The sequence below is a fragment of the Vombatus ursinus genome, unplaced genomic scaffold, assembly GCF_900497805.2.
Source record: "Vombatus ursinus unplaced genomic scaffold, bare-nosed wombat genome assembly UNPS02010769.1, whole genome shotgun sequence".
Lineage (NCBI taxonomy): Eukaryota > Metazoa > Chordata > Mammalia > Diprotodontia > Vombatidae > Vombatus > Vombatus ursinus.
In genome coordinates, this window is record NW_020950547.1 from 3,133,218 (window position 1) to 3,156,819 (window position 23,602).

The 23,602-nt window shown below is 48.6% G+C and overlaps 1 protein-coding gene across 1 annotated transcript in view; it reads right to left on the minus strand.

The window, feature by feature from the left end:
• LRP1 (LDL receptor related protein 1) overlaps nt 1-20,322 on the minus strand; it is a 112,655-nt gene extending 92,333 nt beyond the window's left edge. Inside the window, exons 1-6 of the mRNA XM_027854936.1 lie at nt 19,941-20,322; nt 12,223-12,345; nt 9,491-9,628; nt 7,232-7,351; nt 1,919-2,047; nt 575-838 (exon numbers count right to left, since the gene is read on the minus strand). Of these exons, the coding sequence (XP_027710737.1) occupies nt 575-838; nt 1,919-2,047; nt 7,232-7,351; nt 9,491-9,628; nt 12,223-12,345; nt 19,941-20,001 (835 nt within the window). The 5' untranslated portion in view covers nt 20,002-20,322. The remainder of the gene's footprint in view (nt 1-574; nt 839-1,918; nt 2,048-7,231; nt 7,352-9,490; nt 9,629-12,222; nt 12,346-19,940) is intronic.
• Nucleotides 20,323-23,602: the final 3,280 nt, after the last annotated feature.

Genomic DNA, 23,602 nt, shown 5'->3' on the forward strand with positions numbered 1-23,602 from the left:
ACAGGAGTCATCCCACCCATCCTCCACTGTCCCCATACCAGACAGGAAGCATGCTATCCAACCCCCTGCATCCATACCAAATACAAGTGATCCCATCAATCCTCCTTTGTCTCCATGCTGGACAGTGATCACACCACCCAAATCCCTCCTCCTATCCCTGTGTCTACACCAAATAGAGTCATTCCACCCATCCTTACCATCTCCATAATAGATAGGAATCATTGACCTCCATATCAAACACGAATCATACCCATTCTCTTCTGTCTCCATGACAGACAAGAGTCTTCCTATCCAGCTTCATGCTGGACAGGAAGACCACTATTCATCCCCTTGTTTCATCACCAGATAGGAATCATCCCATCCAATCCCTTGCTTCCATAGCAAACATGAATTGTCCCATCTATCATTAAGTTTCCATGCTTGGATAGGAGTCATCACATTTGTTCTCTCAACAAACCACAAGGAATCATTCTGTCCATCCTCTTGCTTCTGCACGTTAGGCAATTACTGCCTTTCCTACACCTGAATTATTGCTGAGAGGCAATCTGGGCTACTTTGAGGGGTTGTGACTCACGGTGTAGACTGAGAGAAATGTTGATTGAATATTCCTCCACAAAGCCCTTGAGGCCAGGCATTCGGGCACACTTCAGCAGGGTCTGGGCAGCACTGTCCCCTACGTGCACCCAGCACACAGTTTCGTTGGCATAACTGAAGTCCATGGCTGTAGTCTGGCGGGTGCCTGTGGGTGTAATGGTGGGCACTGGCACCCCACTCAGATAGGTAGCCAAGATGTTTTGGGAGTTGGCGATCAGCAACACAGCAGGGCGGTCTACTGGCTCTGGGAAGGAGAGGAGAAAAGGAGAGTGAAGGAGGACCCATATCAATTCTGAGCTTGAAGGTGGACAGGGGAGGAAAAAGAAGCAGCTTTGGTGAAAAGGTAGAGAAAAAACATGACCTAAGATCCTCAGGACACTGACAATTATATGCATCTTAAAGACATCAGTTAATACTTGAAAGTATTAAGTATTACTTACACACACACACACACACACACACACACACACACACACACACGTACTGCTCTGGGGAGAGGAAAAAGGGAAAGAGACCTGTCCATACTCATCAGCTCTGGTAAGAGGGAAAGGAAGCCCCTTCCACCAGATCTGCAAAAGAAGAAGGAGGAACATACCTTCCCCTTCACATACATATACACTTACCAGCTGTCTGGGCAAAGAAGGGCCTGGAGGAGGCAATTCCCCTTCTCCATCTCTCCATCTCCCATCACTACATACATACATACATACATATATACATACACACATATATTACACACACACACATACATACTCCAGCTCTGACAAAAGGAAGATTAGGGTCAGAAAGTGACCTTGTTTCATCTCTGGGCAGAGACAAATGTAAAGAGAGACATTCTCCTACCACATTCTCCTACACACACACACACACACACACACACACACACACACACACACACACACACACACACACACACACACACACCAACCAGCTTCTGGATAAAAGAGGGTTAGTGGGAGGGTGGCTTTCCTCCTCTTCTCTACATATAGCTCTGAGTACAGGAGAATTAAGGAAAGTAGGTCCCCTCTGCACAAGAGCACACACAGACAAATATACATACAACACGCTCGTATACACACACACACACACACACACACACACACACACCAACTCTAAGCAAGAGAAGGTGAATAAGAAGTAGGATCAGGGAAGAGGATCCCCCCACCTCCACCCCAACATAAACAGTAGCTGTGAGAAAAGGAGGAAGGGAAAGAAGGCCCCATCACTACCACCACACCATCTCTAGGGGCCTGAGACCAAGAAGAACCAAAGCCAGACTGCAATGGGACTTGGTGTCCAGATTGGTCTTTCTGTACAAACATACCATTCTTGGCCTTGCAGGAGCGGTTATCAGGTTGCAGCAGGTAACCCTCCACGCAGCTACAGGTAAAGGCTCCATCAGTGTTGGTACACACCTGACTGCAGGTGCCATACACTGAACACTCATCAAAGTCTTTGGGGAGAAAAGACACAGTTAGATCCACCAGTCACTGACCTCCATCTGCCCCCACACCCTAGCCCAGAAACCAAGAGATCCCATGAAAGGTACTATTACTTTCCTTCCTCTCCTCCATGAAGCTTCTTTAAACCCTGAGCTGAAGGAAATTCCTTCCCCCTTCAAGCACACCTTTTTACTACTCTTCCAACAATTCAATCCATTAAATATTCATTAAGTGCTTACTCAGATATACAGAACAATGTAGGAGGCAAAGGGGAGATATAAAACTTAAGTAAGATGGGGTCTATGCCCTCATGGAGTAGGCAGCTAGGTAGCAGTAGGGGCATATGTAGCACAGAGCATAAGCAGCCACATCTTTCTCTGCTGAGCACCTTCTCCTCAGGTAAACCCTCTCCTCCTCTCGGTTTTTAGTGACATTGCTCCCTCCAGGTTCTTTTCCATTCCTTCTCAGTCTCCCTTGCTGGCTTATCAACCACATCGTGTCCCTTAATAGTGAGTGTAATCCCAAGCTCTGTCCTGGGCCCTCTTTTCTTCTCTCTCTGTCAGTGATCTCATCAGTTCCCGGTCTGATTGATTTAATTCATGAGAAAGACTGTACATTTTTATTTATATATAAATATATATCATATGTAGGAATCTATGTGTGTGTGTATGTATGTGTGTGTGTATATATGTATCAGCATATATCCCTTGATTGCCTTAGAACCCGGGTAGAGAAGGAACACGGAACGAACCAGTATCAGTTAGAGAGGCATGAGGGTTGCTGTAGTTGTCCGCTAGTTAGAGCATTCAACCATTCCCCACACACCTCTCATTTCTATGCAGCTGACTCCCCAATCCATGGTTGGGAATCAAGGCCACAGTTAAGGTCCCCACCTGCTCCAATCTATAAAGCCAGCTCAAGTTTTTCCTTTTAAACCTCATTCCTACATCAGCACTCATGCCAGCAAACTCAAAATGTCCATAGGCATCTCAAACTCAAAATGTCCAAACCATTAACAATCATCTTTTCCCCAACCACTACCCATCCTGGACTTTTATGCCTATTAATACTATCTTCCCAATCTTCCAGGTTTACAACTATGAATCATCCTCATTCTCCTTCACTTTACCTTATCAATATTACCTTTGCATCACCTCACACTGCCTTCTCTTCATCATTTCCTTCTCTCTACTCATTTGATCACCACCTATAGTCAAGTCCTCATCCCCTTTCATCTGGACTCTTAAAATGGCTTCCAAACTGTTATCTCTATCTCAAGTTACCTCTCTTTTCTAAAGTGATATGCCCCCAACCCAGATCTTACCATTTAATTCCTCTGCTCCATAAAGTGGCTGGCTATTACCTCCAGGATCAAATACAAACTTCTCTGGTATTTAAAACCTTTTACAAACTGACTACAACCTACCTTCTTGTCTTTATATATATATATATGTGTGTGTGTGTGTGTGTGTGTGTGTATGTATATATATATGTATAGGTGTCTGTAGATACATACATATATACACATGTGTATATACGAATATATAATAAGTATCTATGTGTGTATATATGTATACATATGTGTGTGTGTGTATATATATGTATGCGTGTTTATCTATCTATATCTTTCCCACCCAAAAAAACCTTCCATACAGTCAAACTGGTCTCCTTGTTCTTCAAAGACGATTGTCTCCCGTCACTATGCCTTTACATAGGTTGTCCCTCATGCCTGCAATGCACTCCCACATTTCTGCCTTTTAAAATGCCTGGTTTCCTTCCAAACTCAGTTCAGAAGCCATCTCCTCTATGAAGACTTTTCTGAATTCTCCTAACTGTTGGTGCCTTATCAAACGATTTACCTTGTATTTACTTCATCTAGAAATGGAATCCTAGTTTACACAGCCTTTCTCATCAAGACTTTGGATACTGGTACTGAATCTTTGAGACGGAATGGAATCTTGGGATAGAGTTCGACTATCATGGCTTGAAGAGACTGTGTAAAGACAGAGTAAGTACTAAATGGACTTCTTTCCAAAGACACTGAGTTAATTGTAAAGTAGAGTCTGAGGAGACATTTTGAGAGAATTAAATTTAAATGTTTTGGTGGAGAAGACATCCTAAGAAAAGCCTTTAATTACTATTCTGAAAGTATTGTTGAGGAGTCAGTCGGCAGTTGGAGTCGATAGTTGCAGGTTACTCTAGATCTCGTCTTTCTCACAGCTGACTACATTGTTGAAATACTTAAGTATGCCTTTGTCATTCATTATGTTATTTATAAATTGTATGGCTGATAACGTTGATGTTTACTTATTTAAGCCTAATTGGATGGGGGAGGGGGTAGAAGATAGAGAGAAAGAAAGAGAAGAAGAGACAGAGATAATAGGAAAAGTGGTTTTTGTAAACTGGAGTGCGGTCTGATTGATTTAATTCATGAGAAAGACTGTACATTTTTATTTATATATAAATATATATCATATGTAGGAATCTATGTGTGTGTGTATATATGTATCAGCATATATCCCTTGATTGCCTTAGAACCCGGGTAGAGAAGGAACACGGAACGAACCAGTATCAGTTAGAGAGGCATGAGGGTTGCTGTAGTTGTCCGCTAGTTAGAGCATTCAACCATTCCCCACACACCTTATACATCCTAAACCCTGCTATACTGATAGGTGCACATGTTCTCTCCTCCCATTGAATGTCAGTTCCTTGAGGGCAGGGATTGTTTGATTTTTGGTTTTCTATCCTCAGGCTCTATCAGAGTACCAGGCACATACTAGTGGCTCTTGATAAATGTTTGCTATTGCCTGACTGATTTAACTACAACACAAAATAAGACATCCATCATACATACATAAGATCTGATCACTACATTCTCTGTTGCCTAAAAGATAAAATACATAATTCTTTGCCTGGCATTTGAAGTCCTCCACAATCTGGTTCCAATCAATCTTTCCAGTATTATTTCCCATTATACCCCTTAAAATATTCTTTTCTGTTCCAATCACATTGGACTGCTAGCTGTTTTCTGATCTTGGCCTTCATACATCTGCAGAAGTTGTCCCCCAGGCTAGATATACACTCTCTTCTCATTCCCACCTGCTGAAATCCTTTTACTTTTTCAAGGCCCAGTTCAGTTGCCACCTTCTCTAAGAAGTCTTCCCTGACCCCTGCCTCATACTGACTCTCTTCCCTTCCTGACTGACTAGGATATCTCCTGCCTCAACGTGTTCATTCAGCGTTTTATCTGGATCTTTGCTTAGCCCTTATCACGACCTGAGTAGTCTTGGGAAATCAACCTAAGCTCTCTGGTCCTTAGTTTCCTTAGTTATAAAAATGGAGGATGTGGACTAGATCAGGCATCAGTAAACTATGGCCAGACGTGCACATCCAGCCTGCTGCCTGTCCTTGTACAGCTAGGGAGCTAATGTCTTCCCCCATTTTGAAACACAATAAAACTTTATTTAAAATGTAAAAAAAAGCAACCTGATCCATTCTTAGCTTATAAGTCCATTAGTATCACAATGCCCTGGATGAGATGAGTTCCAAGGTCCATGTCCTATGTCAACAGAATCTAGGTAACTCTGACCTTATACCACACTTGTTTATGTCATATCCAACCCAATGGGCTATAAGGTCTTTGAGGGTGGTGGCTATGTCCTTTTTTCAACTTTGGGTCACCACAGGCTAAAGTTTAGTAAATCTTTGTTGAATTGGTTTGAATAATTGGTACAAAGTTTCAGGTGAGGGCTAAGGGGGGAAAGTCATTACTGACTGGGGGGATCAGATAAGGCATTACCTAATATTGAAGATGCCTCAAAAGCATTTGAGTTGTGCTTTACAGAATGGGTAGAAATTCAATAGGCCTCAAGGACTGGGGAAAGACATTTGAGGTACAGAACACAACAGGGTGAGCAAAGGGACAGAGATGGGTGAGTACAAAACATGGAGAAGATAGTAAGTACTGCTATTTGGCCAGAGCATTGAGTATGTGGAGGCAGGTAGTATAAGATAAGGCTGGAAAGGTAGGGTGGCAGAGAATTGCACAGGGCTTTGAATTCCAAGCTGAGTTCAGACTTTCCTGAATATTCCCTCGATAAGGAGTCATTCAAAGGTTTTGAACAGAGAAATGACCCTAATTGGACCCGTGCATTAAGAAAAATGAGTCTGGTGGCTATGTAAAGGATGGGCTAGAATAGGGACTGAGTGGAGGTCAGAGAGAAGGATGGTAATGAAGGTCCGTATTAAGGGGTGGCAATGGGAAGAGAGAGGAGACTATGACTGTGAGAAAGATTTCAGAGACAGAATCATCAGGGCTAGGCAGCTTATTGGACATGAGATAGATTGGTCAAGAGGAAAGAATCAAAGGCAAGGGAAAGGGGACTGTTGTAAGTGACCTTTTATGCTATTTATCACACTCTGCCTTATATAGTACAGAGATGTCCTTGAAGTAGAAACTGTCTCCAATATACATATCAGCTACTCATTTATAATTTATAGTCTCAGAGAACTGCCTAGGTCATTGAGAGGTTAAATGACTTGCTTGGGGTCATACAGTCATGTTGGAGGCAGGACTGGAACTCAGGCCCTCCTGACTCCTAGACCATCTCTCTATCTGCTATACCACACAGTCTCTCAATTCTGCCTTGGAAAACAGTTATTTGTGTCTCTGTCTTATCTCTCCTCTAGCAGAATGTGAGGTCCTTGAGTGCAGAGATGACCTCTGTATCAGCTACAGTTACTAGGATAGCCAGCTAGCTAGGATCTGACCAGCCTGGCTAATATTTTATCCTGGAATTCTCTTGCTTCTTAAATTTGTCATGTGCTTTTTTAGTTTTGATTTGATTGGCAGTCTGAGAAATGGATGAAAATGACTTTCCTTTCTGTCTTGGTATTGCCAGCGCCTAGCCCACTGAGGTGCTTGATAAATATTTCTTGATTATTGATTGATTTATTGGTTATTGTGACCACAGTATCCAGCACAGTGTTTAGCACATAGTAAGTGCTTAATAAATGTTTATTCATGTGATTTCCCTTTACCTATCCTTCCTCCTTCCTTCCTCCTCTGCATTTCCCCTCCTCCCTCCTCTCCCTCCATCTTTTCCTTTTTTCTCTCTTTTTATTCCTCTCTCCTGTCTCTGTCTCCGTCTCTCTCTCACACACACACAGATACACACACACACATACATACACACCTTTGCAGCTTTTATTGTCACTCTGGAGCTGGAAGCTGCTGTTGCAGTAGCAGGAGGGCCCACTGAGTGTGGGCACACAGTGATGCTGGCAGCCCGCTCTGGAGCAGTTGGCTTGGAGCTCTGGGGAAGGGGGAAGATGGACACACAGACACAGATACACACAGAATTCCATTAACAGAATCCTATCATGTGCTCTCATGTTCTTTCCCACTAGGAAGTTCTCTGTCTCTTCCTTAAGGAAAGTAATGGTATTCCTTGCCTCTGGCCTGAATGAGAAGATGGGATGGCCTGGGGCTGAGTGCTCAGGGGCTATGATGATGCTCAGTGTAAGGGAGTGTGCCTCCCCTCAGAGCTCCACCTCCTATCCCGAAGCTCCCTCCTCCTCCCTCCCCCTTCTAACAACCCAGCAATCTTTGCCTAGGGGTGGTAGTGGTGGTGGTGGGTAGAAAAAAGATGCTGGAGAAGCAGAACTTAAGTTCCCCTCTGGACCCTTTCCCCATTTCCCTCTTCTGCCCATGACCCACTTCCACCCAGACGACAGAGCTGAATGAGCTGAGAGGTGGAAGAAAATGTGTGTAGGGGAACACCTGTTCCCCCAGGCCTGAAACCCAATTAGCAGTCCTCGAGTGGGGCTGTGTGGCCGGGCAGCCCCACCACAAAGACCCCTTTGTCTATCTACCCACCAGCCCCGGCATCAGAGATTGAGAACTGCTTGATCTGCTAAAGGTTTAAAAGCTGTAAGCCTGGCAGAGGGAGCTTGGGGGTGTTGGTAGCGAGACAATAAGGCTGCATCTATTCCCCCACAAAAGAAGTGAAAATGTCTTATTCTTTGGATCTCAGAGTTAAATATTCCCTTTTTTGGAGGGGGGGCAGATGCCAGTGGCTTCTGGGTTTTTGGGGCATAGAGACACAAGTCACAGGAAGCTGATAAGCCCAGAGTTCAAACTCCAGGTTTAGGGGACATTGGGTTTTTGAAGTAGTGGGAGGAAGAAACATTGTGACTTCAAAGAAAATGACCTTTAACCTGCCCACTTTTGACTCCTGCCCCAATGCCCCTAAAAAACGATCAATATAGGTGGAAAAGGGGTGGGGGGGTGAAGGAGAGTTCAAACCCTAGACCCTCTGTATTCCCCCATTCCTACCCCACAAGCCCCAGAGACAAGAGCCAAAATAAACAAGGAGGAAGAAAAAAAAATCGTTTGCAAATTCCTCTCCTCCCCACCCCCCATCCCTAAACAGTGAACAGAATCCAGATGTGACTCCTCCGGAAGGCAGATGTTTTCCAACTACTTGGCCCACATGTACATGAAGAACCTTCCTCTTATCCTGTAGTAGTGGTGAAGTGCCTACCCCCCACCCCCACCCCATCTCCCAGCCAGGGACTCAATCCCCTTTTCCCTTTCCCTCAATCTCGTCCAGGCTTCCTCTGTGACCCCCTCTTCCCCCCAAGCATTTTCCAGGTTGGCTCTCCTTCAGCTCCCTACCCCACCATGTAGTTTTCTCCAGGATGGCTACCTTTGCTGCTCCTTTCCCCCAGCACCAGCCTTCTTCAAGGTAGATGGTCCATCAGCCATCACTCCATTTATCCTTCCCCATAAAGTATACACACAACCTTCTTTCAGGAAGGTCCCCCTTATTCCCTCCCTCAAGCTTCCTCCAAGATGGCAGCACTGACCCCTCTCATGTATCCCTGCCCCTAGATTCCCTCCTCAGCATCCCCTTTTCATCTCAACTTTGACTCCATTTGGGGTCAGGTCCAGGACTCAGTGGATGGCTCCTAATTCTGAAAGGAGTAGGGAGGATTAAGAGTTTCAGGGAAGTGGGGAAGAGGAGTGAAAAGTCACAATTTATCTGAAATCTAGCCCTGAACTTTCTCCCCTAAGATATAAGCTCCTCATCCAAGACTCACCATAAACACACCCAGAGGACCCTGACCTCCACAGGCCCATATCCTCCCTTCTCAGACTAAATGAGAAGTTAACATTTCTGCCCAAGGCAATGGGTAGACAACCGATTTCCCCTGCTGTTTCTCCCCCGCCCCCAATAGAAACCACATCCCAAGGCTGAGGAAACTCAAGATCATCTGGACCAACTACTTCATTTTACAGATTAGGAAACCTAGCTAGAGAAGGAGAAAGGTCCCATCAATTGGTGGTAGAACTTTGAGTTCTGACTCCCAGTCCAATGCTCTCTCCCAATACAGTTGCTTCTGGAGGCCGCAGCACAGGAGTGGGTGGTGGGGATATGGTGTCGCCATACCTCGGCAATGAGGTCCCTCATCAGTGCCATCAAAGCAGTCTTGTATCCCATTGCAGAGACGGGACATGGGCACACACAGCTCTGTGCCAAGGCAATTGTGTTCATTAGGTTGACATCTCTGGACCTTGCTCTGTGGGCCTGGGGAAGGAGAAAATGAAGGAGGAGGAAAGGGGGATGAGGAGAAGGTCAGTGGCAGGTTCTGGTTACTATGGGCGAGCTGACCATTCCCTCCAGGATAGGACAGTATCCTTCCCCTATTTGACAGAAGGCTGAAGTGAGGCATTTGGAGTTCAACAGCAACCCCTCTCCCCACCAGGAGCTACCAATCTTCTCCCTTTTGGGGTCTTGTGCTGAGTTACCCCCATGAACAGAACCCCAGGCTTTGCTGCCTCCCTATAAATGCTGATTAGCACAAAGTCAAGGAAAAACCAGGCCTCAGGCAAACACAATGACAAGCTCTATTGCCATGCACTCTGCCAGGCTCCAGGCCCCATGTTCCTGGCAACCTAGGCAGTGTTATTGTTCGGAGTTGGGGGGTGGGGGAGAAGGAACAGGAGGACCAGGGGAGAACGGTACAGGGAGGGCGGGCTGGGGTCAAGTGTCTGGGGTGAGGGGGAAGGCAGAGTAGTATTATAGTGTATCTGAGGCAGAAAATCCTACTAAGTCACAAGACCCTTCTCTATAGCTCATGGCTCTGGAAAAGATGGGGCCTGGGATGGGGCAAGAACCTAGACCTGTCTGGTAGAAGATTCAGGGAAAGGCCAAAGGTTACAGTGAATTGACTTCCTGTCCTCCTTATCTTTCCTCCCTTAGCAGTAGACCCAAAGACAAGACAGGACTATATTCAAAATCTCAGAGAGCACTGAGTGGCTGGACAAGCCTGGGAGGGGGGCCAGGTCTTGCATCATGCTCTTTGGCCGGTCCCCCCTCATTTCCAGGCAGCCCCTGTTTAGGCAAAACAGGGGTGATGGGAAGGGTGTATGTGTGTATTGGCAACATCCAAGTTAAACCAAACAGAGATCACGAAGGAGGGGGGCAGCCTTTGTCCTGAACAGGACACTGAACACCTAGGGGTTAGGCACCAAAGAATACCTGATGACCTGGATGACTCTTTGCCAAAATCTCCACCCCAAGGAATAGGGGAGAGAGAAGTAGAGGAAGGAGGTACCATTAGGACCATGCATCCTACCCCTGCTCTGAAAGGACAGCATTAATAGCTGTGGCTTAGAGACAGCCACCCTGCAGAATGTCCCTTACCCGACAGGCAGGGGTGTGTGTGTGCGTGTGTGTGTGTGTGTGAGAGAGTGTTACACAGAGACAGAGACAGAAAGAGACAGAGACAGAAAGACAGAGACAAAGACAGAGACAGAGAGACACACAGAGAGACAGAGAGAGACACAGAGACACAGAGAGACAGAGACACAGAGAGACAGACACAGAGAAACAGAAACAGACAGAAAGCCAGAGACACAGAGAGAAACAGAAACAGAGAGACAGAGAGAGACACAGAGACACAGAGACACAGAAAGAGAGAAACAGAAACAGAGAGCCAGAGACCAACAGAGAGACAGAGAGAAAGAGACAGAAACAGTCAGAGAGCCACAGACACAGACAGAGAGATAGAGAGACAGAGAGACAGAGAAAGAGAGAGACAGAGAGCCAGAGAGAGAGTAAAAGAGAGAGAGAAGATCAAAGAAAACTGGCAGCCCCTTATGAGCCCTAAAATTAAAATTACTCCAGGTAATTATTAGGGGGGTGGCAGGCATGTCCAGGAAGAGTCCAAGAAGCCCAAGTGTTTAGGGAAGGACAGATTTAGAGTTCTGATTTGGGCCCCTGTGGGGAGGGGGCTCATTCCCATCACAGTGAATCTGGATGATCTGTGTGGGGAGGGAGGGAGCACTGTGTAAGGAAGGGGGATGGACCAGGTATTTGCCTGTGGCCTGCGCTCCGAGGGCCCTACCATCGGGTTCCTCCACCCCCATCCCCACTCTTAGCTGGCAGGGAGGGGAACCTTTCTCCTGGTTTAAGCAGCTCATGCTGATTACACCACTTATTAGGGCAGGGGGAGGAGGAGGAGGAGGCCAGAGTGGCAAGAAAGGGAATGCTTCAGCTCAAAGGGCATTGAGGGAGATGTATACACGAGTATGGAAGGCCTACGTGGCCTCCAGAGCTAGGTGGCCTGATATGCAGGTAGGGGATATAACAAGACCTAGGAGGAATCTGGTATTGGGTAGGGGGGAAAGGGTATCGAGGAGATGCTGGGCACAATGTCCCAGCATGAGAAATATGAGGGATATGAAGGCAGCATATGACTCTGGTAATGGTTTCCAATGTCATAATAATAATAGCTAGCACTTTAATAGCTCTTTAAGGTTTGCAAAGGACTTTACAAATATCATCTCATTTGATTGTCACACTAGCCCTCAGAGGTAGGTGCTATCATATGCCTCATTTTACAGATAAGGAAAATGAGGCAGACAGAGGTTAAGTGACTTGCCTAGGGTCATACAGCTAGTAAATGTCTGAGGCTGGATTTGAACTCAGGCCTCCCTGACTCCAGGTCTAGTATACTGTACCACCTGACCACCATTTGATAAAATAGGCCCTTGGCTCATTCAGGGTCTGATAAAGTCTCTTCTTAAGGCCTCTCCTTTTCCATGACCTTTGCATGAGGCAAAACCGGAAAGGAATAGTATCAAGGAAATGTAAAAGAGGGAACCAGAGGTACATACAGATCTCAGGGGCCTCATCGGAGCCATCTGGACAGTCTTTTTCTCCATCACACCGCCAGCCTTTGGAGATACAGGTAATCTGGTCTCTACAAGCGAACTGCTTAGGGCTGCAGGTCTTGGGGACTGCCGAGAGTTGGGGTAGAAAGAAAGAATGGGGGCATCAGAGAGGATCAGGGCCAGCCCCACAGCACTGGAATCCTCCTCTGGGGTTTAGAGCCCCCTATTCCCTCCCCCAACACTCTTCCCCTATCCAGCCTGGGCTCTTAGCCATGGCCTAAATGCAGAAGGGAGGAGGGAGAGAGCCATGGCCAGAGCCTGTGGGTCACTCCCAGAACGCTGTGTACCTGGTGAGGCAGGGAGGGGGGCTTGGAGGCAGGAATCTCCAGGGAACACATTCCACTTCTCCTTCCACCCCCACCTCACAACAACCTCCAAGGCTGCCTTTCCTTTCCCCCTCCCCCACAGTGGGGTCACAGACCCTTTGGCTCAGGGTCACTCAGGCCAGACACCAGCTTTCCCTACCCCAGTAAGAAGCTGATGGATAAGGCTGACTTCCAAGAGAAAAGTTAAGCCTTAAATACTTTTTTCCCCTTATCTTGCCTTCCTGCTTTAACCAGACCTGGAGAATTAGTTCTTCCTAATCTCCTTGCCACCCCCAACCCCATCCAGACATTCCCTCTTTTTGAACTCTAGTTCCACCCAGCTCCACCCCCACACCCCAAAACTCTGGCACCCACACAGGTACTAGGTTAGAGCTGCCCTTGGCATCAACTGTGGCTGAGCTGATAGCCCACAGGCAAGATTGGGATGTCTTCCTTTCTCTTTGAAGCCACTTAGAACAATGACTAAGTTAGATTCCAGTCAAAGTAACCACATGATACTGCATAGGGGTGGAGGTCAGGCATCCAAAAGGGATCTTTGAGTTGAGGACCCAGCTACATGGAGGATGATCAAAGCAACAGACTCGCCCCATCATGGGGACACCCCAATTGATATGGTCTAAGGAATCAGTAAAGTTGGGAGGATTGATACTCAAGGCCAGGATGGTACCCTAAGACTAGGCCTCTTAAGGTTACCTCTGTAAATAAAGAATGCTAAATCATATAAATATAAAGAATTAGAGGGCCTGCCAAGGCATCACTTAGCCACCTCATTAATTTTTTTGTTTCCCCACTCTGGCCTATGTAAACAGGGTCTGTGGATACTTTATTCTTCAGGGGAGAAGATCCCTTAGTCTCCTCCTTCTCTCACCTCACCTGAGGTCTCATCTCCCTCCCTCCTGGAGCACTTTAAATCCCTTCTCTTCTTGCCTTTCCTTCTATGGGGAGAGGAAATGGTGGGTCCCTCTCTTCCAGAAAATGTCTCTTCAGAGTCCCCAAGCCAGGGGCTATCTCCTCCACTTCCTAGATCTTCTCTTTTGGGGCGACATTCCCCTCAGATCCCTTTTTCTCCCCACCCCCATTCCCACGTCTCTCCAGACCTCCCCCTGCCACCACCACCACTTCCTCCCCCTACCCCCACCAGGGGGTCCAGGCCTCCAGCCAGGACCTTAGCAAAACCCAGGAAATGCATCAAGGATGGTCTTGCCAGGCCCCAGGAGCTCCCCCACCCCCAATCCATCCTAGCCCTCAGCCCCAAATAAAGGGCCCTTGAGGAGGTGGATAATGCTGAGTTCATTGCCCCACTGGACCAGCTGTGAGGTCTTCCCGGGAAATGGAGCTCGTTAGCATTCGGAAGAACAGTCCTCTTCCCTCAACAACTCCGTTGGCTGGAGGGGGGGGGGATTTGGGAGTGGTGCAGAATGGGATTCAGAGGCAGGTGGGATACTTGAACAGAGAACTAGTACTCTTAGGCCCTAGTCACACTCCACTTTTACTTCTCTTTCACCAATCCTCTTTCTTTGCCCTGAACTCGAAGTCAGGGCCCAGACCGGGTCATTTGTTGCTTATCCTGGCCTCTCCCCATCCAAGTCCCATTCAGCGTCCTTCCCATCTATCCCTTCCCCCGCCTCCCCTAGCCTCTGCTTGGTCCCTCAGCCTCCGCTTCCCCCCACCCCCCCTTCATTTTTGGCCAGAGTTCGATAGAGGAAACAGCAGCTGGCAAACTCCGAAAGCTGGAATGAGTAAGATTCACAAACCAGATGTGCTCTTTGGGGGGGGGAGGGGAGGGACTGAAGAAGAAAGGGAAAGCAAAGAAGGGTAGAGCTCAGGGCTCCTTTTTCCTTCCCAAAGGCATTCCCCTGTGCCGCTCTGCTCCCCCTCCCCAACCAGGCCCGCAGGATGGGGGGGACACTGCTGACCTGCCTGTCAGCAAAAGGAAGTGATAACCCTAAGACCTCTTCTGGACTCTGTGAGGCCTGGGAGAAGGCAGGCAGATCTGGAGGACAGGCCGGTACCACTTCAGTAACTCACTTTCAGATAACGGACATGGCTAAGATAAGGTTTTTTATCTAATACCACCAGTCATACTCATCTGTAGGGACTTAGAATTTGCTTCACTTGGAGTTGCAAACATTCTTCCCTGCCTTCCCTATCCATAATCACCTGAATCTAAAACCACAGGAACCCCCTCAACCTTTGTCTAGCACTGAAGACAGAGGGAAGCTGACAAGGTACTCAAACTTGGGAGGTACAGATGCCTCTAGGAAGAACCAGTCAGTCGTTTCCAGCTCCTGAGTTGGTGGTGTTCCTTGACCAGCTGCATAGACAGGCTAGGTTCCAGTAGAACAGTGACAAGAGGCGATTTTTGGTCTATTTCCATTTGGAGGAGGAGAGGGAGCTGGAGTTTGGGGGGGGGCAGCTGGCTGGGTAACAAACTTCTGGGAGAAAGAAGAGAGAGGGAAAGGGAGGAAGGGAGGGAGAGAATCCAGCCAGCAGCACAGAAGGGGCGTCTGTTCTCAGCTTCGCTTCTAGACGAATGTGACCGCCATGCTAAAGCTAGCTGATACCCCTGCTCTTCCCACCCCCCACCCTGGGCTCTTGGCCCAGTCCTGGCCCCTGGGGCCACTAAGAATGACCCACTGGAAGCATTGGGCCAGACACAACATGGACCCCCCCCATCCTGCTCAGACTCTGGCTGAGGCCCTCTAAAGTCCATTTCTGGGACCTTAAGGAGAAGGAGACTGGAGCTAGAGGGGGAGGGCAGGAAGAGATCAAGATCTGGAGAAGGAAAAGAAGGCAAAGGCCTCTCTTCAGGGAAGAGAAGTTGGGAAGGCAGAATCTTGGAATAAAGGGGTGTTGGACCTTCCCTATGCCAATAAAGAGCAGCTTGAGAGGGAAGGGAAGTGGTCTGTAAGGGGATTTCCCAAAAGGCTGGAGAGACCTGGGACAGGCAAAGGGAGAGATTAATATTCTCCTCCTGGGGCCATCTAAGGAAAGGAACCATATAGAATATATTTAAGGGAAGAGAAGAAGGTGGGGGGCTGGAGGATCACTCTACGGGGCACAGTGTACAGGAATATGAACTTTCAGAGAAACTGGGAATGGGGATAACAGAAGGGCCTCCCAGGCCCAAACCTGGAACTTTTTACTTGATTTAATGTATTTTGGGTGTTACCCCGCAGCTCTGGAGGCTCCCAGAGGCTCAGACACATTTTTGTCATTCCTGAGTCTGGGCCTCTGCTCTGTGGCCAGGATGGACGGATGGGGTGGCTCAGACCGCCGGGGGGAGGAGAAAAGGGCCCCCTCCACCCTGAGTCAATATTGACTCAGCAGGACATGAGTCTGACCCTTAACCCCCCCTCCCCACAAGATTTTTCTTTGACCCCACAAATTAAACCCAGACCACCAAGCTATCCTTAGAGGTCATCACATCTATCCCTCTGCCTTCACAATCCCAACCCTATGTGCCTATACTTTGCAAGGAAGTAAATTCCCTAGGCTAACTAGATTCCCCAAATCTTTCCTCTGATCTCTTTAATTATTGGAAAATCCCCCATGAAGTCCAAGTTCTCTTTCTCCTGATGCTGCCTCAGCCCCTCACTTCACCCTCTGCCCATGGGATACAGTAAACTCACTATACCCTGAGACTCCCCTTTTAATACCTGCTCCCTGAGTAGGGGAGCAGGGGAGACATTTAATTTTGTCCAGTTTTCACTGGAAGCGTAAGAACTCATCACCTCGGCCAGCTCAAGAGAGAGCACATGATACAGACTTAGGGGGTGAGCAGAAACAGAGAGATGTCAAAGACAGATGAGTCCAGTGAAAAAAGGTAAGAAAGACTGACAGGGAGGGGAGACAGAGAGAGGAGAGAGACAGGGAGGGGTCGACAATCTAAGTGACAGCCTGCCAGAGACAATGACATAGCTGTCCTGGGGTGAACCCAGCCAATGACACCATCATGGAAGCAACAGTGTAGAAATGGGGCTGAGGGGACTAAGGTCCCTTCCCAGCTGCCTGTACTTAGCCTGGAATTACCAGGAGTGGGGGACAAACTCACACTACACAGAGAAGGAAAGCGGTTAGGACTCATGTCAAGGCCTTTCCAAGTCAGGGAGACTTGGAAGGGTGAGAAGGGGAAATTAAGAGCTGGGCATCTACCCTGAAAGATACCCGGGGCTGGGGTGGGAGAAGGGGAGGAGCAGGCAAGGGACAAATGACCCCACCACCCCAATCTCCCTCCATCACCACAGAGGGTGGTTTCACGCTTGATGCCTCCAGGCCACAGGCTCCGGAAACACTCCAGAGTCGACTGCTTCCTTCTCTAAACAATGCTGATTCCTGCTGATGGAGCTGAAACCTGGCTACAGAGCCAGCGACTGAGAGGAGAAACTGAGCATCCCCAACCCAAGCATACATCCCCAGGCCCACCTTGGATGAAACCCCAAGGGAAAACTTAGGTCAGAAAACCCTTATTCAACTGTGCTAACATATACCTTGAGGATTCCCCAAAAGCAAATCATTGGGACCACGTCCTGAACCCTTCCACTCATGATTCAGGGGAGGGGTTAGGGCTCAGTGACCCAGGAATTAGACCCTCCATTTTCCATCTCCACTGAGGGTAGAAGCTGAGAGGATGATTAGATGTGAAAGAAAACTTCCCAGAAGTGAGGGGAACACGTATGTTTGGGAGGGCGATTCCTTGCCCCAGTTTGGCATAGGGGTGGGGTGGAGGGAGGAGTACTAGAAGACAACTCTGGATGAGGTATGATCTAAACTCCACGGCTGGGGGAGGGGAAGAGAGGAAGATGATCTGGGGAAGGTAGAGAGGGGGTACAGTATAGAGTAAACAGAGAGTGGAGGAAGATTTGGGGAAAAGGAACTCCAATCAACTCTTCCCTAAGCTATTCTATTGATTCAGAGAGAAGAATAACCTCTTCCTACTCAATTACCACCACATGGCAAGAAGTGTCTAAGGAGGGAAACTGAGGTACAGAAACAAAACAACATGGACTTTTAGGTGACAATCCAAAAGTTTTTTCCTTAATATTAATGTAAATTTATACATCATTTCAGAGTTTACAAAGCACTTTTCCCCCAACAGCCCTGTGAGGTAGATAGTGCAAGTTTTATTACCATCATTTTACAAGTGAGGAAGCGGGTGTTTGAAAAGGTGAAATAATTTGCCCATAGTTACATAGCTAGTACTCAAGGCTAGGTTCCCTAACTTTATTGTGCTTCATTCATTGCTCTTCCCATATTTACAACCACCTCTCTCATCTCATTCTTTGGGTACAGTATGGCCTGAGATCATTGGAATTTGGGGAGGGGGCATTATTGGAGAAAGGCAACAATTAGGGAGAATAGCGCCTCAACTGTGAGCAGAATAGAATGTGTTGCAATACCACACCACCCCCACCCCCCAAACACACACACTCCAGAGGGGGTAGCCAAAACCAGCATTAGAGCCCCTGTACACAAGACAGCTGTGTCCCTTTCTCATCCCATTGTGAAACTCCAGCTGGGCCAGGGAGAACATCTCAGGATGTTTTCTGTTCCCCACAGTGGCCCCTCCAGCCTCTTCCACCCCCCCAACCAAATTGTTTTCTCTTCTTAACTTTTCTGATCCTTCCTAATCTTTCCCAGAACCAAGTGTCCCAATTCTTTTTGCCTCAGTTTCCCAACACTTGAACTTCCTCACTGAAGGAAAAAAAGTTAAATATGATTATTTGGGGTACAGCAGGCAGAGATAGGCTGGTTTGGGAAGAGATGAGAGCAGAGATCTTCCCTTCCTCTAAACTGGGCAATTTCTGTTTTTGTTTTCCTCCTAGCCCAAAGAAGACAGAGAGTCCTTAAAGATAGTATAATTGAGGAAGGGGGCAATGAATCTCCCCCCTCTCTACTTACTTGGGACCCTCTGCTCCCCAAACTTCTCTTCCCCTCCCCAGCCCCACTCTTAACCAAAGTAAGAGGGTCTTTGATTCTCATTGAGGTCAGGGGGGAGGGGGACAGGGCAGTTGGATTTCTGAGAAAAACTTTCCCAACCCCAAACTTGGCAAAGTTTTGGAGATTGGAAGTGGGGGTGGAGGTGTGGGGGGCCTGGGGAGGGAGGGTTATTTCTTGCTGTGGGCAGAGTATGGAGCCCCCTGGGGGAAGAGAGTGGTGAGGCACCCCACACACAATCTCTGGGGCTCAGCTCAGCCCAGCCCAACCCCCAATCTATTCGTCCCTGTTCTTGACTTAGACAAGACTTGAACCCATGATTCAGGGTTAAATAGGAAAAATAGCCAAAGAGGGGGAAAGGAGAGGGAGCAAGAGGTCACCCCCAGTTCCCTAAAGCACATACAGCTCCTGCTAGAGCTGATGTCTGCATTATGCAAAGGGAGAAGGGGGAGGGGGGAGAAATTAAAAACAAATTCACTTAAGTTGCAGAATAGAAAACAGCAGCGGCATACCCCCTCTCGCCCATCACCAAACTCTCCTCCTAGTCCAAAGTGTGAGGGTACCAGAAAAGCACTCTATGCCCCCACCTCAGTGATCCAAACCAGACTCCCAGCCCCTCTCCTCACTGATGACGTCTGACATTTCATCCCAAACCTCCAGAAATTAAGAAGGGAAATTCGAAGTAACATAACAACCCCCACCTCTCCCACCTCCATCCCAATACAGCTCAACCCAACCCTGGCTACTGACAAGAGGCCCACAAAAGGGGGGATGTAGAAAGATGTGGAACCCTGGAGGCCTAGGCTAGAACCCGGTCATTTCAGAACCCATTTCCTCCACTCCTGCTCCAGGGCCCAGTCAATCTTTTAGTACATAAGTCCTCTCCTCACACCTCTGCCCAGTGTGGGCACCTCGGAAAATTACTTCCCCCTTCGGCTTCCCCCCTCTACGCATCAGAAACGCACCGCCGCCCCCCCCCCGGGCCCCCCCCCCCCCCCCCCCGCCTTTTGCAGATGTTTAATGCAAATTCAGATTCCTTCACAATTCAGATAGGGATGGAGGGGTGGGGGGCCCGGGACACGTCCTCCGCTAGAAATAGGGACAGTATAGGCCTCCCTCTATTCTAGCTGGCACTAAGGGGGCGCCAGGTCTGCCCCCCAAGTCAGTCTTTGTCTGAACTGGGGGGTCCGGGAAGCATCTTCCACCCAGGCTCCCCACCCCCAGCCAACCCGGACCCCTGCTCCCAGCCCCCAGCCGGGGCGCTGCTGTGTCAGCTGAACCCGGATAACAAAAGGCACCCCCACTCCGCGACTCCCTCCCCTTTCTGCAGTAAGAGGTGGGGACTGGGGAGGGGGCGTCCTCGGGGAAGGGGCTGAGGGTGGGGGGAATCTCACTCACCATCCATAGCCGCTGTGGCCAGAGCCAAGATCAGCGGCAGCAGCAGCAGCGGGCTCAGCATGGTGGTGAGGGGCCGATGCAAACAGCCCCCTCCTCCGTAATCTGGCTCCTTTTAGTCTGTGCCCCCCTTCGGGGGGTCCCCCGTTTTCCTCCTCGCCCTTATTTTTGTCTTTTCTTTCTGCAAAGCGCAGCGAGCTCTGGGATCGGAGGAGGAAGGGAGTGAGAAGGCAATAGTTAAGAGCCCCTCCGCTGGAGCTAGCTGGCGGGGAGGATGCGCCCCCAAATCAAACACCTCGAGGTCCCCCCTCCCTTCTTTTCTCTTGGTTCTCCCCTCGCCTTGGGCTTAGCTCAGAGCCACATCTCGGAGCCGCCTCCGGCTGCAAAAATGCACAATTGGGAGGAGGCGGGGGGGGGGTGGGGGGCGGGGGCGGGGTGGGGGAGCCTGTGAAGGGGGTCCTTCGCAGCTTTGGGAGAGCCGGAGGGTTCCCCTCTTTTCTTCCTCCGTGCAAGGGCCCTGAGCTCGCGCCTGTGCTCCCGGGATGGAGGTGGCGCGGGGGGGGGGCGGGGGGAGGGGAGGGGGGGGGGGGGGGTAGGGGGCAGAGGGAGGGGGCGGGGGGGGGGGGGGGGGGGGGGGGAAAAAGGGGGGGGAGAGCTAGCTACGCGGCAAATGTCTTAGTGCGCATGCGCGTCGTTCTCGCACTCACCCTCCAGAAGAGGGGGAGAAGGAGGAGTGGCAGGACTGAGGGGCTTGGAAAGCGGTTCAAGAGAGGCGGTGCCATGTACGCGCGAGCCAAGACATAGGATCATAGGACTGAAAACTAGCAGGGACATCCACTCTAGCCCTGTCATTTTGCAGATGGGGAAACTGAGGCTCGGAAAATTTCTGTGACTTGTCTGTGGTCAAACTGATTGCAGAGCTGGGATTCGAACCCTACTTAACAAATACCTTTGCCTCTTTTCCCACATCCAACTGCTTTTGAGCGAAGATTGCCGTCATTCCTCCCCGCCAGCTCCCTCCCTCTCCATCACGTCCCGTCTGCGTCTTCCAGAACAGAAGGAATAGATAGGAAGGGTGTGGAGGTGAGGGACCAGCCATACAGGGTTTCAGCCCTGTCCTGGGTTCTAGATTCTGCTCTTTGGACTTGGGCCTATACCCTTATGCAAGCTTGATCCTATCCCTGTTCTCCTCTTCCCCCCTTTCCACACCGCCGCTCCACCCCCACTCCCCCAATCCCAATCCCTAACCCGTTGAGAGCTGGGGAAGAGATGCCAGTCAGTGGGGAAGGCACTGGGAGAAGTTGAGCATTGATTTGGAGGCTCCGGGAAAAGTGGAAGGGGATTGGGGCTCGGGGCAAAGGGGGCGGGTTGGGGCCGCCCAGGCCCCGCCCCACCTCCCTCCGTTTTCGCTTCTCAGTAAACAGGGACGTTTGCCGGGACTCGACTGAACTTGTGCTTTCGCCTTGGGTTAAGGGATAGAGCCCACCTTAGTGCCCGTTCCTCCATGCCCCTGTCCCCTTTATCCCACCCACCCCCTTCCCTCTCCTGGCGCAGAAAAGGTTTTGGGGCAAGCTATTTAGAAGGGAGTGAGTCACTGGATGGGTGGGGCGGGCAGCGCCACCGCCTCCCCGCAGGAGGTCAGAGGTATTTGTTGCTGTTGTTTTTTGTTTTTAAAAATTTCTGTATTTTGGTCTTTTCCCACCGCCCAGGTGACTTCGGAAATGAAAGCTAGGGACAAGAGTTCCAAGTCTCTGGGTTCTAGACTCACAAGCACAAAGGTTTGCAGTTAAAAAATGGGGAACTCTGAGGATCGGTCTGTGATTTCTGGAGTTTACTGGATTTCCATCCCTGAGTGCCCAACCGTGGTCCCAGGTTCCGAGTCTTTAGTCTCGGAGTTGCAATAGACATCCCTCGAGCTCCGGGCTCTTGTGAATGTGCGTCTCGCCATTGCCCCCTTCTGGCCACTCTGTTAGCCTACGTTGTTAAGAGGGTCGAGTGGCAATTAAGAGCCCTACAGAAAAGAGCCAGGAATAGGTCACGTGCCCTGCCAGATGTCGAAACCTTGAAGCTAGTTGTTAAATGTTTGGGCAAAGAAAGTACAGCGCATGCAAAGGGCAGAGTTAGGACCAATGGGTGGCAGTTATCAGAGGCAGATATAAGGGAAATTTTCCAATAGATTGATTAATGGAATTGGGTTTCTAGTTTCCAAATGTCTCATCTCCCAGCTGCCAACGTAATTTCAAGACACATGCCATTTACCTGCTTACAACCTCAGATGGCTGGGCGGCTAAGTGGTGCAGTGGATAGAGCACTGGCCCTGGAGTCAGGAGGACCTCAGTTTAAATCCAGCCTCAGACACATAATACTCTGTAGCCCTGTGACTGTGAGCAAGTCGCTTAACCCTGATTGCCTTACCAAAAAGAAAAAAGCACCTTAAGTGGCTCACTATTACTTGTAGGTTAAAATACACAGTAAGGAAACAAACATTTTTATTAAGCAACTGCTTATGTGCCGGGAGACTGTGTGCTAATCATTTTACAGATATTTCATTTGATCCTTATAACAACCCTAGGAGGAAGTTGCTAGTATTATCCCCATTTTACAGTTGAGGAAACTGAGGCAGACAGGTTGAGCCCAGAGTCACATACCTAGGAAGTGTCATAAGACCTAATTTGAACGCCAGTATTCTTTACTCATTAATCTGGTGGTATTAAAGGATGTGCGCAATTAGACTCCAATCTAGCCCTCCAACTTTTTTTTTTCAATTCTTTTCAAAATTAGAAACTTAGCAATTAACAAACACATCTTCATGTACAAACTACAAGAATAGAAAGAGAAGACAACATATAAAACTGGACATCTCTATCTTCTTTTATGCACATTATTCAATTTCTGGGACAGCTAGCTGTTCCTCAAATTTGGAAGGGCCTCTGCACTCCTTCAGGTCATCCCCCAAGGGCTGAAATTCAGTCTTTTCTTAGCTGGGCTTTTCCTTATCTTCCTTTAAGGCTCATCTCCTGGTGCTGTTTTCTCCATGAAGCCTTCCCAGATTCTCCCGAGCCATTAGTTCTCCCTCTTCCTTTTCCAATAATCTTAGTAAGCTTAGAGCTATTTTTTGCCCTTTCACTCTCTATCTGAGGAAACATTTGTTGCTTCCTTTTTTCTATCTGTGAATGTCATATACTTTCAGTAATATGTAAGCTCCTTGATGGTGGGGACTTCTTCTTTTTTGTCTTTGTAAGCCCAGCACCTCCAACTATGCTTTGTGTTTAGTAGGAGTTTAAAATTTCCTCTCCTGACTGTGCTTCTGACTGTCCTGATTTTGCTCTAATTCGTGGGCTGCCTTCTCACTCTAGAACTTCCCTCTGCCGATGGCTTTCTTCTCCGCCTGGTACATTTCCTTCCGGGGCCCCAAGCTAAGTGCTTAATTCTCCTCCTGACTCCAGGGTTCTCATACCTTCTTTCTTTCCCTTTTATGTGTTGGTCCCATTAGAATGTAAGCTCCTTGAGGGCAGAAAATGTCTTTCTTTTTACTTATATTTGTATCCCTATCACTTAGCATAGGGCGTGGTAAATAGTAAATGCTTAATAAATGTTTGTTGCCTGCTTACCTGCCTGCATGGAACTATATTTAAACAGAAGCTGGTTGACCACCTGTTGAAGAT